The sequence below is a fragment of the Blennius ocellaris genome (genome assembly GCF_963422515.1).
Source record: "Blennius ocellaris genome assembly, chromosome: 16".
In the NCBI taxonomy this organism is placed as follows: domain Eukaryota; kingdom Metazoa; phylum Chordata; class Actinopteri; order Blenniiformes; family Blenniidae; genus Blennius; species Blennius ocellaris.
The window spans coordinates 16,723,093-16,740,549 of NC_137665.1; the positions used below are offsets into that span (position 1 = coordinate 16,723,093).

Below are 17,457 nucleotides of genomic sequence, written 5' to 3' on the forward strand. Positions count from 1 at the left end.
TTTAGTCATACATGTTAGGATTAGGAGGGGGATCAGAAGCAGAGTTTACGTGGACGAGCCTTCACTGCCATTTAAAGAGTCCACTGGTTAGTTCAACGCCTGTCGCAGCGCAACGCTTTCAGAAATCCAAACATATCAGAGCCTGAGGGGGGGCAAACGGTGTTAGAGTCGGTGGTTAGTGAGGAGGGGAAGAAGGAGAAGTTACACCCGATCGTCACTCCGAGGAGCTGCAGGGTGGAGAAGGGGCAAGGCAGGGCGGGGAGGGGAGGAGGGGGGGGGGGGCGGCTAGCAGGGGTGGGCAGGGCGTCCCGGGGCCCCTAACATTACCTTCTTAAAGAAGGGCAGTCGGTGGGCGTTGGCCTGGGGGGACGTTACGCTGCCTGACATGCCCTTGGAGGAGCGAGCGTCACCCTGGGACTCAGGGGGCTCCTCAGCATCCAGATCGAGGGGGTCAACGTCAAAGGTCACTGTGGACATGTCCACGTGGGCTGGTGGGGCGGGAAGAGGGGTGGGGGTGTGGACGGGGGGGGGGGGGGGGGGTGGTGGGGTCGCGCAGAGACAGAAAGCAGAACGGGGAAGAAGGAAGCCAGATGAGGTGGCGTGGAGAAGGAAAGGGTGAGGAAAAAAGGGGAAAATAACAGTGGAGAAGAAAGCAAAAAGGAGGGGGAAACAGAAAAGAAGACGCATCAAGAAAGAGGCATGACGAGATTTAAAGAGTGTGATTTCAACGACAAGAGAGGTTGACGAAAAGAAAAAAAACAAAAACACATCACACTATCACAAAGTGAAGGAAGTTAAAATGTGAGCAGCAGAGCGGGAACGAGCACAAGTGTAGATGAGGAGAAGGAGCTCGACACCAGGGGTGGAAAGAAAAGGGTGATGCAGGGCGAGGAAGGAGGGGCTCCTGGAGGGGTTTCTGGAGGTGCGACCAGGGCTTCAGGGCGGGTGAAGGTGTTCTGACGGGGATTGAGATGAGAGGACCGATACCACACTCAGCTGGTACGTGGCGAGCTTAGATTTTGACAAACAATGACCGGAAATAACAAATCTATTATTACGTTATATGTTAATATGACCAACTTTGACTTTATTTCCACAAGTACACACTAGGGATGCACCAGCACCATTAGTTACTTGCTTTAGTTTCGATACGAGAACTTATTTGATGCCATAAGGCTTGATTCATTCTCAAAACGCAAATGATACACAAAAGCTTTTTCGTTTCTTTGAAGCACCTCCACACAGCCGCTGCCTCAAGGATCTTTCTCTGAACAAGAGTACTCAGAGCAGTATCGGACCCCATACCGATACTTTTAGTGGTATCGGTGCAGCTCTAGTAAACACAGTGGAGTTGTTCTGTGTCAACAAAGAGACATTTTGCCACCAGAAAGTGTGTTTAATCAGTACTGATGTTACAATTATTAGGATAAGTGTACTTTATTCCATGGAGAGCAAAACTACTGCATATTTTATTAATGCACACAATTTAAGAACCGAATTCATTATAAGTATAATGAAAACTAGTTAAAATAATAAGTGTTCAACAGTTGACAGTCTCTATCTCAAGATTTACCAGTTATTTAAAATTAAAAGCACAATAATTGCTGCTGAATTATTTCAACTTGGGTGGAATTCTTCCTTTTAATCGCGAAGTTTCAGCCGTGACCCGAAGCCCTGTCTTTGGCATGAAGTCGGTTTCATCTCTACAGCCGCCGTGTTTTTGGACCTCGGAGCGCTTCCAAAACGTGGGTGACCTCCACGTCTCATGGAGCGGAGCGCTTCAAAACAGGAACGAGAACATTTTGCTCTCCCATCGATTTATGCTCGCAGTGGTTTGGAGATCGCATCCTGAATCTTAGGACCGCCTGTGAGGCTGTGATCAGAAAGCATGTTGCCGATATGTGAGGGTCCGGCTTCGATCTGAATCGTGTCGTGTTTAACATGAAGTCCATCGGGGCCGTTTTGCGCTTCCCTTACGTCCACTTCCCTCTCTCCTGCTGTCTTTGTCGCGGCGGATCGACGTGGCCTCATTGATGAAGCGCCGGAGCCAGACACACTTAGCACGTTTAATGAGCGCGGTCTGTTCTCCCGCTCTATTTCAGTCCGGTCCCGCGCCGTAACGACAGACCTCGACAGACCTCCGTCACGTCGGGCAGCCGCCCGCCGTGATTCATCGTCGCGCCTGACAAACCGGCCAATTAAAACTTGGTCGCTGTTTCTCTTTCTCGCTCTGTCGGGGGATGGCACGAGGGCCCAACGCAAGCTCATGCACGGTTACTATTTTTCGAGCGTATGGAGGGACCAGGTGACCTCACCTGTGCCAGGTGGGGTGGGCCTGCGTGTTCCTGTGGTGACATCCAGACTGGAACTTCCTCCAGATTTACTAAAAGAAAACAGAAACAGAGGCATCAAATATTATTCAGTGACAGAAAGAGTACGAGCTGTGCAAATCGTACCACTACAATAACAGTGGTGTTGATTTTTTTCATTATTTTGGTGGGGAGGGGGGGGATACTATTTCAAACAATTTCAATAAACAGATCCATTTCTAGATAGTACCTGTGAACACAAAGACCTTCAGTGACTCACACTAATGCTTTTGTCTATTTTAGTTTGCTTTCTATTGCCTGGTGGGTGAAGTGTGACTCATGTTTGATCTGTTTGAAAAAGAAAAAAAAACCATGAAATTAAAAATCAGGGGATGTTGTTTGCGCTGCAGAGGGCTTTTCATTACTACCTGGAGCTGAGTCGGTTTTGTCTCATCCTCTGCTCCTGCAGCAGGCGAGTGTTCTCCAGCTTGACCGGGCTGGGAATGAAGCCCACCTCGCAGCCCTCCTTCACCAGGCGTCCGATCCACCAGTCGTTGTTGTACTTCTGCATATGGAACAAACCAGACACCAATGAGCAAGACACACATTACAGCACATACTATTGCCATCAACGCTTTGGCCGATTAGAGGACTTTGGTTCATCTCTCTCGCCCCTTTAGGATAGATTTAGAGCCAGTTCTGTAGCTTTTGATACCTTGAAAGCATCAACAGAGAGCAGGGATATTAGAGGCTGGGAATGACGATCTGACCAAACTGACACGCAAAGCCAAAGTTGATTGTTTTACAATAGACGTTTTGGTTTTTAGATTAAAATAAATAAATAAATAAATCATAATTTGGAGCTACACTCAAATTAGTTGATTCGGGAGAAATCCGACAGCTTGCTTGAAGTATCGTCATCCAACTTGTACAGTGCCTGTGTCTATGCATTGGGCAATTAAAATCTAGTGAGTCACAATGTCAAAATGTCGACTTCTTACACATTAATTCTTTCTAAACATTGCACTGTTATCTCAGTCTTTTATTACATTAGTGCATCTTGGTAAACACAAATGAACAGAGTGACATGACACGTCTCTATTGCTACTCTGGGAGCTGTTGAAAAGCTGGTGAAAAGCTGGTGAAAAGCTGGTGAAAAGCTTTTGAAGGTTTTAACTGCTAGTAAACAAACCGAGGACTGGATCTACCAGAGTGACCCTGAACTTCAATCTACTTGATGATTTTATATCTAATTTCTGGTTCTTGGAAAGTCTCTATCCTGTTATCTATTGATGCATCTCACAAGATTCACAGGATTCACAGGTACGACTTGAAACCTGCTTAATGTTCCAGTAGAATATGCAAATTTGGTCAATATGTAGCGAAATCTGCGCTTTTGTTCAACTGTTTGTACATCAGCGCTGTGTTACTCACTGTCTGATTGCAGTGACAGTCGACTCCATTCCCCTTTTGTTAACATGTGAATTAATGCATTAGGACTCATTTCTAGTATGGTGTGTGGATCCAAAATACATGAAACAACAGCGGAACTGGGTTTTGCAGCGAAACAAAGCACAGAAATGAACCAACTGCTGATGATACTCATCAGACTCTCGACAACAACAGAAGCATGTCACTGTAATCCCTGGGAAAGTTTTGACAACCATATTTTTCATCTTCTCTTTGTTGGAAAAGCTGAACCATGCAGTGTGGGATGAAGACTGACTGGTGCGATTATGATTTGGAATCATGACTTCTTTCTGGCACACAACAACTCATCCCATATCTGTCCAATGCAACCCTGTTCATTTGTTTCCCAAATATTTGTATCTGAAATACATCATGTCCTCCAACAGTGTTCAAATTGGAGTCCTACTTTTCCTTCTCTGTTTGTTGGGCCAATTTGATTTTTTTTTTTTTCTTCCAGATTTGGTTCACCTACTTCCTGCTGCACTGCAGCTCATGTTGCTCACTCCCACTCGTGGCCTGGCCACGGTTTAGACAGAAAGAAGGCAGTGCGGTGTATCGTAGCATGATCCCTCACCGGCTTCCCACCCACAATCACTGCCAGCCGCTGAAAGGGGGCCAATTCTGAAGCCGCCCCATTACACCATGCAGGATCTTCTGGCAGTGTACTACCTAAACTTGTTTCTGAGGTTCGCACAGACAGTACTTTGCATAACTTCCTTTGGAAAAAAAAAAAAAGAAGTCATGAAACAGATGCTCTACATTTGCATCGTTGGCGTGGCTTAAAAAAGGATCGAGTGTGTCCCTCTGTAACCGTTTAAATGTTCTTCCTCCTGATGGACAAGGTCTATGTCCACCGTCCAAGTCCACACCTCTTTGATGTGCAAGAAGTCTTTGGCTTCAAAGGAGATGGCCATGCCCTGCACAGGAACATCGTCGCTGGGGCCGGGGTTGTATCCCACATTGGTACGCACAGCAAACGCCACCGGTTTGGTCTGCGGAGGCAAAACAGGCCGATATCAGCACACACACACACACAGAGTCACTCCAGTTCGGACATGAGCAATTATAAATGTTGATTTCACTATAACACAGTGATCGCACAGAGCGGCGTGACCGCTGACCTCTGACCTTTGCTTTCTCGAGCGTGGCGAGGGCCTGTCTGTCAGCCTCCTTCCGCAGAGCCTCGGGGTCCTCCTCCAGGGACACGTCCGAGTCCGACGGCCGGCTGGTGTAGGAGTCTGCTGAGCCCTGAGACGCACAGAGAGATCACATGAAGGTGAGGGAGAAGAAACTGCCGGGAGTCGGACCGGCACTCGTCAATCAGACCTCGGAGGGATTGAGAAGAGAAGTAGCCCAACAAAAAGAACTCCTGACACTTGCTTGAGAGTCTGCTGTCTAAACCAACAACCCATGTGATCATCTTTTATCCCTGTTTTCTTGTTTTGTGCTCTGCCATTGGATGTTAGACTGACAAAACGCAGTCACAAAAGAGGGACCCCCAACATGAGTGCCTACAGTCATTCTCACAGATATTAATAATGTTATAAGTTCACAGCTCGCCCCACCGTACGACACAAATCTACAAAATGTTTTGGACAATGTGAAGTTTGCTGTGTGCACAGTGCACAATGGAAGCACAGGTTGAATCGCAGCCTGCGATGATGTAAGGATAGTGCAATAATAACACATCCTAAACTTATATATGAACGGAGAATATGGACGCGGTCGAGGCTCAGAAAAAGAGGCCAACTTGGGATACCAATTTTGCAAACAGAGCTTGAAGTACTTGACCTCCTCGCATTTTGTGATAGCATTTACTGTTACGGTCTTTCATTTTCAAACAAAACACACTTCGTATGAACATAACACACAAAATAAATGTGATAACAATTGAGATGTTTTGAGGTGGACGGTCTCCTAGCAGGAAGACTTAGGCCTCGTCCACACGAGCCAAAATGATCTATTTTCTCCCCGTCTATTCCCCCCCCCCCCTCATCCACATGGGTTAGGGTTAGAAAATTATGTAATACACATGCCAGGCCCATAGGGGGCGCTGTAACTCTGCCACAGAAATACATCAAAAACTGGGAAAAAAGACACGGAGCATTAAAAAGTCCTCGTATTGGAGAAATCCATGAGCATGTCGTCCGCCATTGTTGTTATTGTCAAGTGATGTCGCGGAGAGGTTGGCGAGGCGATGACGTCATCGTTTTTCAGCGAACGTGCCCGTCCTCTACCCGTTTTCAGTCTCTGACATCGCCAGGACATACGGTCTGTCATGTGGACCAGGCCTCAATGCAACGTAATAGAAGTCTGCTCACAACGTCGTTTGAATGGACGATCAAAGTGGTTTCAAAACATTTACTCTGTATGGAAATGGGTCAGTTTGGTTATTTGACGCAGGTCGGAGCAGCAGTCACCAACGGGCCGGCATTTCCAGCGCAGCCGAGGTGTAAAATCTCTCAACAATAGATCGGGGAGTGTGTGTGTGTGTGTGTGTGTGTGTGTGTGTGTGTGTGTGTGTGTGTGTGTGTGTGTGTGTGTGTGTGTGTGTGTGTGTGTGTGTGTGTGTGTGTGGGCGTGTCGAGTGCAGCCAGAAACAGGCAGAGAGGGAAAAATGACCTGAGGACCGTTTATAATATCAGTGTGGATATAAATTTCTCATGAAGTGGCTACAGTTTCCAACACATCCACCACTCATGCACTGTAACTCGACTCTCTGCCGCTGACCCTCGTCCCGCGGACACCCCTGCCACAATAAAAGCCCGAGCCTCCTGCGGGCCTGTAGTGCAGAGAGAGAGAGAGAGAGAGAGAGCGAGAGAGAGAGAGAGAGAGAGAGACAGAAGCAGCCTGAACTTCTGAAGTGTTTGAGTGTTCAATTTATATAACAATCCCACTTGTAGTCTCATTGCCGATTTTTTTTTTCTTTTTTTCCCTGAGCTGACAGGCTGCCTGGTGCTTTGTAGGAGGCACTGACAAGAATGCGGACAGCTGAATGTGGCAGGCAGAAGCAGTGAGTCACTAGGTGTGGGCTTTTAAAATAGAGGTGAGAATGCACAAAGATGACATACACCATATGTAGTGACGACGAAAAAACTTCTGAACATGTGTAGTCAGACGACGCGCGCAGTCGGTACAACAAACAATGCTGCTCTGCGGTGGCGTTTCTGTTTATGCCGGTGCCAGGAAGTTTATCACAGACATTCAAAAAAAACAAAAACAAAAACAAACAAAAAACCCTTTGATACGTCAAAATCAAGATTGGAAAAAAAGAAATATGTGGAGTTTAAATTGAGTACATGTTTTATAAAGACAAAATGTAAAGGAAATATATTGACATTGCACAATAAAAAGCTACAGTGAACAACCACATGTAACAGGGATGACAGTTAAAGGTCTTTATATAAAGACTTTATAGCACTAATTAAACTTTTTTCTTGAAAGACATTTATTGATCTGTTTTGTTTCAGTGAGATAGCGTTAATCTATAGGAAGGGCAGATGGTTTTCTCCTTCAGTTCAAGCTCTGTAATCTCAAGCTGGAAAATCCCATCCTGATCGTACATTTTATTACTTTATGTTATTAAAGTTTACAGATGGGCTGAATAAATCACTATGAGAGAAAGACAAATGTGATGTAATGTTAGAAAGCTTTTCTATAGAAGAAAAATTAATTCACTAAGATTCAGGGAAATGTTTTTTCCATTAAATTTTCTCTCATAAATCTGAGATAAATGTTGAAAAATGGGCATTTTTCTCTGAAGTGAGTGCTTGTGGGTGTGATGGATGTTATTTTAAAGTCACATTTCTACATATACATTAAATTCAATTACATAACTAGGTCTGACTAAACAGGTTTGAATCAGTAAACTCCTCGCAAATAATTGTTTCTATTGGAAAATTGTCATTATTGTATTAAAACGTGTATTACTGAGAAATGACATCCACTCTGTTACTTTTGATGATTATTTGTGTGGTTTGATGGAAAGATATTTTTAACTAATATATAAAATGAGAAAATATATCAATGGATTTTTCTACTGTGGGATGTATTGGATGGATTTTCTTGAATAGATGAGAAAAAAAACCCCCAATAAGATAAGATAAGATAAGATAAGATAAGATAATCTCAGAGATTGAGACATTTACAAGTAATATAATATAAAAATATCTGTTTAACAAAGCAAATAAACAATGATGAAGGGGTTTAGAGATGAAAGGACATCAGAAAAAAGCAGGAAATTATTTAAAAATAAGGAAAATTTATTAAATAAAAAACATTTTGACTCCAACCCAACTTATCTTAGATTAAAAAAAACAACTACATATAATGAATAGAAATAGGAAAATAAAGTAATAGCCTATTAGTAGCACATGACATTAGGCAGCAATGGTATTTCTTATTTTTGAAAATAAAGCCAGTGAGTTAGTGAGAGTAAGTTACACTTTTGCAGAGAACGGACAGCTAGGTTTTATTATAATATCGTTTTTCACAGTCTGCTGGTGATTTATTTCCTATGCAGAGGAGATAAATGTTATTCCACCCTGTGGTCATAATTGTATAATAAAGGAGAAGAGGGGGATACGACTATCAGGGGAGTGTATTTCCCCTCAAGCAAATTCTACCATGTAATTGTGAAAAATATTATAGAAAAGCTTCTCCCTGATTTGATTTTATGAGCATGTTTGTGTGTGCGTGGTTATTCTAGTACCTGCTGTATCACAGTGTATGTGTCTGTACCTTTACTGATGTTTTGGATAAAACATGATGAATATAATGTGTAGTTCTGCAGATATATTCATATGGTCACACCAAAGTGTGAAAGAAGAAAAGTGAGACGCATGGATGGCAAATTGGTAAACAGCAACAGCAACATTAATTTCCAGTATTCCATTATTTCTAGGCCAGAACGCTCCAGTAGTGCCGTGAAGTCTGAGCCAATAAATAATGGACAGATAATCTTAATTTGTCAGACGATGTGTTTTCAAGACAGAAAATCAGATGAAACCTTTAAGTTCAATCTCACACTTTTCTCTTGAGTGTCATACATTTTTTGGTTCATATCCTTTTTTTGAAAACAGCTTCTCTCCTTTCATTTGTCTGTTTGATGCTGGTATCATGATCGGGTTCCCAGTGTGTGAATGAAGCCCCTCTCCGCCTGTAAATTCCCCTGCGAGAACGTGAAGTGAAACGCAGATCACGTCACTCGGGCCTCGCGCTGAGAGGAGACCCTCCCTGTTGCCAAGGCGACCGGCCGGCGACGGCCATCTACTCCGCCGGCCGCCGCTTCCTGCTTCATTTACTCAGAGTGAAACACTCGAAGCGACGCGAGCGCCGCGTCCTGCTCAGGTGGGAGGAAGGATCTAATGAGGAGCATGGCGGCCGCCCCCACTCAGCGTCACTGAGTCATCTCCTGAACCACACCGGCCCAACATGGAGCCCTGACTAATACAAGGTTAACTAACCCCGACGAGGAGCCCTCAGGGGGGAGGGGAATTAATAACAAATTTTTTTTTTTAAACAAAAAAAAAGGAGAGGAATCGACGTCCAGAACATCGGTGATGCAGCAGAACGAGTGAAGCGAGAGAGAGAGAGAGAGAGAGAGAGACTGGGTGACGACTGAGTGTGTGAACAAATGATTGTGTCTCTGAATCACACGTTCATTTGATTCACTTGACTCACATTAGTGATGAGAAACCCGACTCCTCGAACGGACTCACGGGTTTTTGAGTCGTTCACCCAAGTGAATCGGTCATTTGAGTCATTTGAGTCATTTGAGTCATTTGATTCAGTTGCGCATGCGCACTATTTCCACCCGCTCCAGGACCTGGAGGCTCAGCTGAACTGCGACATGAACCAGGGGGAGAATCATGTATTCATAGTAAAATGATGAAACACTTCTGAGGAAAATAAACAATAAGTACACATTAGTTTTTAGTGATCCTGGTCTCCTTATTCTAGATTATGTGTGTTGTTTTTGAGGTTTAGTTGAATCAGAAAATAAATTAGATAAATGATTAAACTGAATAAATACCTGGCATCCAGAATGGCAGATATACAGTATATATTAATGTATACATATGTTTTTATAGTTTTTTTTTCTTCCAACATTCTGATTTTCTTTTTTTACTAGTATCTAATAAATAATCTAATAATAAATAATGTGACGTTCATAGGGCAGAACTAATTATAGGGGACAATATTAAATGTAACACAATACACGCTACAGTGGTATTTTAACATTGTTTATTGTGTATTTATCCATGTATTATTCATGTATTTATCTCTACAAGCTTTGTGAAACAAACAATGTATTGTTTTTTTCTCCGCCGTCACTCGGAGATTTTCAGGTGAGGGAGGGGGGGAGGACTCACCGCTCATGAGGTGAACGACACAGCGGAAGTGCTACTGACCGATTCAGTGAACGACTCTTTCGAGTTTCGAGGGGAGTCGGTCATGTGCGCTGAACGACTGAAGCGAGGGGAGTCGGTCATGTGAGCTGAACGATTGAAGGGAGGGGAGTCGGTCATTCGTGCTGAACGACACCTCCAAGCTGACTCGAGTGTGCTGAAAGCCTCATGTGAATGTCAGGAGCCGGAAGCTGCTGTGCTTAGCAGCTGGCGTTACAGCTACAAGCTGCTTTTAGCAGAAAAAAGACAGAAAGATAAAAAATTCTTAAAATGCAAATGTTGATTTTTTTTCTGTCACAACCTCAAAGGTAAATGTGAAACATCACAATTGAAACGTCAAAAACGAAAATTTGGAATAGAAAGTAAACAGAAACTGGAACTTACACTTAAATGAATAAATACGAATAAAATAACTATGTGCAAAATGTAAGTGAAGGCGTTTCACAAATTATGAATTAGTGCAAATCTCGTAAACAATCTTCCAAAGTAAATGGAAAAGATCCGTTCTGAAGGCACTGATGTTGCCACTATGCAGTTTGGTTTTCATAACCTCCACTGTGTTTTTGAACACTGGGGCACGAGATCTCCACCACACAAGAAGGTCGGCCGTTCGGGGGAAGGAGTTAGATAGGAAACCTTTCACTTCCAGCATTTTGATTTTCTTCTCACAACTCTCAAAAATAGTTTTACTTCTATTAATAAATAACGTGATTTTCAAAGGGTGAAACTACTTATAGGGGACAGCATTGAAGGCAACAAAGTCGTATTTTTAACATAATTTATTGTGTATTTATTTCTTCAAGCTTTGTGAAACAAACAATGTATTTTTCCTTCTTCTCCGCTGTCACTCAGAAACTTTCAGCGCCGCTGCAGATTTTCAGGTGAGGGAGGGGGGGAGGGCTCACCGCTCACCGCTCATGAGGTGAACGATACAGCGGAAGTGCTACTGACCGATTCAGTGAACGACTCTTTCGAGTTTCGAGGGGAGTCGGTCATGTGCGCTGAACGATTGAAGGGAGGTGAGTCGGTCATGTGAGCTGAACGATTGGAGCGAGCTGACTCGGGCATGTGAGCTGAACGATTCAGGGGAGGTGAGTCGGTCATTCGTGCTGAACTACACCGACAAGCTGACTCGAATGTGCTGAAAGCCTCATGTGAATGTCAGGAGCCGGAAGCTGCTGTGCTTAGCGGCCCAGCTACAAGGAGGCTGTAGCAAAAATGACTCAGTGAACGAGTTAATGAACGTGAAAACTCGTGAGTCACCGTTCAGTAAAGTGACTCGCGGGTTTTGAACGATTCGTTCAAATTTGATCATCACTAACTCACATCACAGCAGCAGTCTTACTGTGCGAATGTGGAGGAAATGCTCCCCCCTCCATGGTCTGCTTATTCCCAACTTCTGCTGAGTCATACTTTGAGCACAGGGATTGGGGAGAAAATCCATTCCCCCCCCCCCCCCCCCATCTACCCCCCCAGCCTGTGATTACACAAGCAAACTCTCAACAGGGAATCTCATGCCATTAACTCACACACACTTTGTCACATTGCCAAGTCAGAGTTTTTGTTGGCTTCCTGACGAGTTTCACATTAAAAGATATCGCCGTTCGCAGCTGTTGGGGAAACATGAACATGAAACAATTACTGACACAAGGGCTCATTAATCTTTCACTTAATTGCATTTAAAGCATGCGTATTAACACTGTTGTGAATAAAACTGCAACGAGTGATTGGCTTTTTTGTGACTAACTTTCCGTTTCTGGCATTTCTTCCACACTATTTTCTGTATTTATTGACAAGCTCATGAAATGTGTGACAATCTGGTGAATTTTGTTAAAAAAAAAAATTTTTTTATGCTTTCTGGTTGTTGTTATTTTCTCTTTTTTTATATATCAGAGAGTGCTGTGGTCACGAGATGAAAAAAAAAAAAAACAAACAGTTCCAATCAGTGGACAATTTATTTCCTTTCATCATAATTTACTCTCTATTAGAAGGGGCAAAGGCAGACAACTATTAAACCCACGTAGAAACTAATAATACTCCATGCCTCACACACAAGCAGCAGCACAGAGGATGAGATGGATACAAAAATCCCAATTCAATAAAAAAAAAAAAAAATGATGAAGAGACGTGAGAAACAATACAGGAGCAGCTCACAGTAACGGTTTCTCTTCTGAAACCCATCAAAACGTGTTGATCGACTGAGAGCCAGCAAACATAATATCCACCCCTTTTACCTTCCTGACACCCTCCTCTTCCTCCTCCTCCTCCTCCTCCTCCTCTTCTTCTCCCATGTCAACGGGTTGTGTCTCTAATTTAGCTGCTTGCTTCACTTCACATACAGCTCCCGTTCAAAATAGCAACGGGCCATCTGACGGCGGGGCCGCGCCGCCATTGGCGGGGGCCGCCGGCAGTGTCATAGTAACCATTCCTGTAGCTCATTACGGGCGGCCAGCGCGAGACACCACCAGGAAGGAGATAGAAGGCAGATGTGGGAATCAATAGCAAATAAAAGACCCCGAAGGCAGATAAGGCGGAATGGCATGAAGGCTTGTTCAGCAGGTGATGGGCGAGGCGTCTCCTCGCACCTCGCACCACGCCGGTCCAACGACGACACGCCGTGACCGCCGGGAGATGCTTTCTCAGCTCCATTTACGCAAAGCGGACAAATGTTTTCACCTCCAACTGACGAACCTTGAGTCGATCCTCTCGCCGCTCTCGCCTGTAGTTTATAGTACATCGCAGGAGCTTTCAAATTGACGCTCCAACTCGCAGACCTTCAGCCACGCTGCATCCACAATTCTTTTAATATTCACAAATCTGCTCAGTCTCTGTATGTCTGTCGTTACAGTCGTGGATTTGCGCTTGTTTCCTGCACGTCACACACTGCTATACAGGCTGGTGCCGCTTCACTGTATAGAAGTTTAGCAGTGTGCTTCACCTATATCTTCTCTAACCTATTTAAATGGCTAATAGTGTAGCTGTCCCCGTATAGATGATCTATGAAACTCGCTGGCTTGCCGGTTATTGCGTTTGATATCGACTGTGGAAGAAGCATTAAAACACGACAATATGACAAAAAAGAGGTTTTAGTAATTGTGAGCGTTTCACACAGCGGTTGCCTCCATGATGAATTTACAGCTGCTCTTTACTGCATTGCTATAGAATGAAGGAAGGCAGGAGTGGAACGAGAGCCACATAATGGAATAAGAAGCGAGGGAGGGATGGCAAAAGACAAGTGCCTTGAATAATGAGGGTTGAAACGAGTCACCCTGCAGCGAGGAAACGAGCTAACGTAGTTTCTTGTGATGCCGTGAGGGAAATTACAAGAACGGGACGCCGCAGAATGGAAAAGGCGACGGCATTGAGCTCGAAAAAAGTCGGCACTTGTATTGTGCTACTTGTGGTGGATATTCCGTGATTTTCGCACCTTTATAAAACACCTCCCATCATCACCTCGGTGCCACGGTGTCCTTGCGTCAGATAGCGGGGCAGAGGGGGGCAGATTTGAATCTGTTGTTGCTCCAAACAGCAGGAACATCGAAGCAGGTGTTGTCAGAATAATTCACAATACGTGACAAAGAAGTGATTAACGTCGGAGCTCACACATCCTGAGAGATAATTAAACGGATAATAAAAATATCTTCATACTCATCACATCAGATGATGTGAAAGTCGAACCCCCCAAAAAAAGTGTGATAACATGAAATATCCTCTTCCCGTTCGCTCTCGCTGCGCGTCCTCTCGGGGGCCACAGTCATCCAGGGGGCAGGAATGCATCAGCAGCTCCACTGTGCGTTCACGTCACGTAAAGTCAAAAACTCAGCAAATCCACAGGGGACGAGAAACGATGACGGTTTTCAAGCGTGGCGGCTGACGTGCAATTGGAGGATTCATAAAGGACAGACTTCCCCGTCTGTAAATAAATGGCCGCGTTCCCTTTCGCCGTCGCGGCAGAGTCACGGCAACCAGCCGGACGGACGGCGTGGAGATGACCAGCAAGATGAGTCATGGACTCAAGTCAGCCAGAAATCCACGATTTTCACAAACAAGCAGAGAAGCGGGGGATTCAACCTGATTCCTGAATACGTCCCAGTGTGTTGCAATACAGCAGTGAAAACAGAGAAAAGCAGTTTAAGCACCACAGATGCCATATCGGGGGGGGGGAGTTTTATGATGACACAAAGTTAAATTTAGGGGTGCAAACCCCCCCCCCCCCAAAAAAAAATGTGCAGTAACAAAACAATGCTGAGTCAGCACTGTGCTTTAGCTATCTCCCATTTCCCCTCGTCCAATCACTGGACAGCACAGCTGGCCGCATGTCCGAAATACGTGTGACTGGCAGAGGTCACGTTGACTGACGGGCTGGGCGTCAAGAGCGTGGCGTCGATTGTAGTAAAATTGCATTAGCATAATTTAGCCGGCATGCCGCTGGCGAAAACATTACGAGGAGACGACTTCGTTATCAGTTTGTTCAGTGGCTCTGAAGTCAGTGTGGAACGTATCGTAATAAGAAAACGTATTGTTAATAATGTTAACAATCCATTGACAAGTACAAATCTTTGCTCACAGCAGAAGCTTTCACTGTTAAATTTACTGAGTTTATCATCCGTCTGCTACACCACTTTCATAGGTAAGGTACATTCTGGGCCTCATCATCACAACAACAACAACAACAAAAATGTTTTAAGAAAGTGTATTTGAATAGAATCCTCCACTCATTCCTTATGGCGATCCCTTAATTCCAACCCTTCTCCAAAAAGAAGTCGTCTCTGGCTTGTTGTCTTCTTGTTTTGCTCACAAACAGGTAAACAAACATCGTCTAAACGAGACATTCGGTTTGAAACAAACCGAGCAGCTATTGAGCAAAATGGGCAAATTTACATAATAAGTGAATCAACGTGAGGATGATAGGAATGCGGCGTATTTGTTTTGAGAGATGCTTCTCGTGCTGCTTTTGTTTAATCGAGACAAGATGATTTCATTTCAATTCAAAACCAAAGCTAAAATGCAATATTACTAATTTGTCCTTTTATATGCAGTAAAGTACTCCTGAAAAAGTATTGATTATGCTAATGGTATAAGATGAATGCATCCGTCAAACGCTGTTTCAGCCTTGTATTTATTCTTGAAGTGGATGACAATGTCACTGTAATTTGAACCTCTTTCGTTTATTTGATCAAAACAATCTCTGATGACAAGCAGTGCGTAATTTGGGCGATTTTTGACAAAATATGAAAAATCTGCCTGAAAAGGGAATCAACTTGTAACTGGTTAATTTTCTGTGATTTGAGTTCTGCATTAAGAAACCCCGCCCTCCTATTTTAATCAGCAAGAACTGTATAAGTTCATATGAAACTACAACAAACAGATCAATGTAAATTGAAAGTAACAGTAGAAATAAGCAGAATTATTTGCCTCAAAGTTAAATGATAATTCAGCCAATAATAGTGATATCAGTAAATACAAGAAGAACTTAAAGCAGCAGGGCTCCTGATCTGTTTTCCCAGGGCCTCTGAAATGGTCATGCAGGCGGTGCACATAGCAGCAGACACCACCGGCAGGACTGGAAGTCTAATTAAAAACACAGCGCCTTTACCAGCAGCTGTGGCCCGGCCCAAAATGGAATCACACGGCACAATCAGAAGAGGGGGGATAAAGAGGAAAGACGCCAGTCCAAAGGGGGGGGTGGGGGGTGGTAGTGGTGGGGTGGTTAGAGGGGGTGGGTTTGACGTTATCAGGACAAAACAAAAGTTTTCCTCTCAAATCTCACAAGCAAAGGCGTCTACCGATCTGTCAAACCCAAATCCACTGACACGCCGGGAGAGACAGTCCTGAAGACACTTGACGACACACTTCCACAGCAGGCACAATGAAAGTTCCCGGGCCGGGACATTGAAACGCCGATCCTTTCTTACCATGACGGGCCTCTGGATCCTCTCGTTCCGCTCCATACCTCGTTTGCCACACTCGCCGCTCCACGGCAAACCAAGGGGGCAACGCCAGAGTCCAGCGACAGAGTTACGTCTATATGTGTATGTAAGTGTGTGTGTGTGTGTGTGTGTGAGAGAGAGAGAGAGAGAGAGAGAGAGAGAGAGAGAGAGACAGAGCGAGAGAGAGACAGCGAGAGAGAGAGCGAGACAGAGCGAGAGAGAGACAGAGAGAGAGAGAGAGAGAGAGGTAGAGGGACCTAGTGTGAGTGTCAGCACACCAGCTTCAACAAGTGTATGTGTATGTTTGTGTATTATATGATAGAAAGACAGCGCAGACAAGTATGGATGAATGAAACTCAAAGAGCGTTCGCTTAACCCTTTCTCACACACACATAGACACCCCCACCCCTCCACCTCCACAACCCTGAGGAACGTGAACCCTGTGTAGGGGAAGGGAGCAGGAGCGGGCCGGGGGGGGTCGGGTTGCAGGACTTGTGCTACATTTGCAAACTGGGGAAATATATTTAGCCGTGGCCCGGCAGAAACAGGGCCGCGAACACACTGAGACCCAGGAGGAGGCTTGGTATGCAGCCGTCAGCCATTCACTGCCCCAGCTGACAGGAGAGGGGACTGGGGCAGTGGCCAGGGGAAACCCCCTCCCCACCCACCCACCCACCCCTCCACACCGCTTCCCTATTTCTCGCTCTGCTTTTTTTTTTCCGCCTCGTTCCTTCTGTCCGGATGGCATTCTTTCACCGTCTGTGTCTCCTGGAAAACATTAATCAGAAGAGGGATAACTCCTGACAGGAAGACAGGTTAAAAGGAAGTTAGAAGGGGGGTGGGGGGGGGTCAGCAGTGAACTGAGGACACAAATCGCAACGATCTGGGATGTAACCCGAGATAACGATTTAAAAAAAGGGTCTGGTCCTAATTGATAATAACCACGGTGGTAGTTTCCGTAGCAGCCGTGTGGTTCAGGTTTGGGACAGCGGCTGGTGTTCAGATGGGCGGTGGCCTCGGCGGACGCGTCGACTCAGTCCACTAGGGGGCAACCTGTAACACCGTGACAAGAAGACCCCACCAGTCCCCCTCCTCTCCTGCCTCTGTGACCAGGCCAGTCTCCTGGGAGAGGCGGAAAACCTGCTCACGGATCAGGCGGCAGCAACTGGAGCCGAGACGTCAGGAACAAAAGCCTCAGAGCCCTCCTCCACCGGCGACCTATGAGTAATGAACGGTCGTAGTATTTGGATGGTGGGGAATGAGTAAGTGCTTGGTGGGTAGTGTTTCTAGATGAGTAGAACTCTTTCCTCCGGTGTCGATGCTCGCAGCATTCGATGT

At 44.9% G+C, this 17,457-nt stretch overlaps 1 protein-coding gene across 1 annotated transcript in view; it reads right to left on the reverse strand.

The window, feature by feature from the left end:
- The window catches only part of cacnb1 (calcium channel, voltage-dependent, beta 1 subunit), a 29,045-nt gene extending 12,751 nt beyond the window's left edge, over positions 1–16,294 (reverse strand). Inside the window, exons 1-6 of the mRNA XM_080511745.1 lie at positions 16,105–16,294; positions 4,908–5,027; positions 4,649–4,771; positions 2,738–2,874; positions 2,316–2,383; positions 328–488 (exon numbers count right to left, since the gene is read on the reverse strand). Coding sequence (XP_080367871.1) covers positions 328–488; positions 2,316–2,383; positions 2,738–2,874; positions 4,649–4,771; positions 4,908–5,027; positions 16,105–16,140 — 645 coding nt within the window. The 5' untranslated portion in view covers positions 16,141–16,294. The remainder of the gene's footprint in view (positions 1–327; positions 489–2,315; positions 2,384–2,737; positions 2,875–4,648; positions 4,772–4,907; positions 5,028–16,104) is intronic.
- Positions 16,295–17,457: the final 1,163 nt, after the last annotated feature.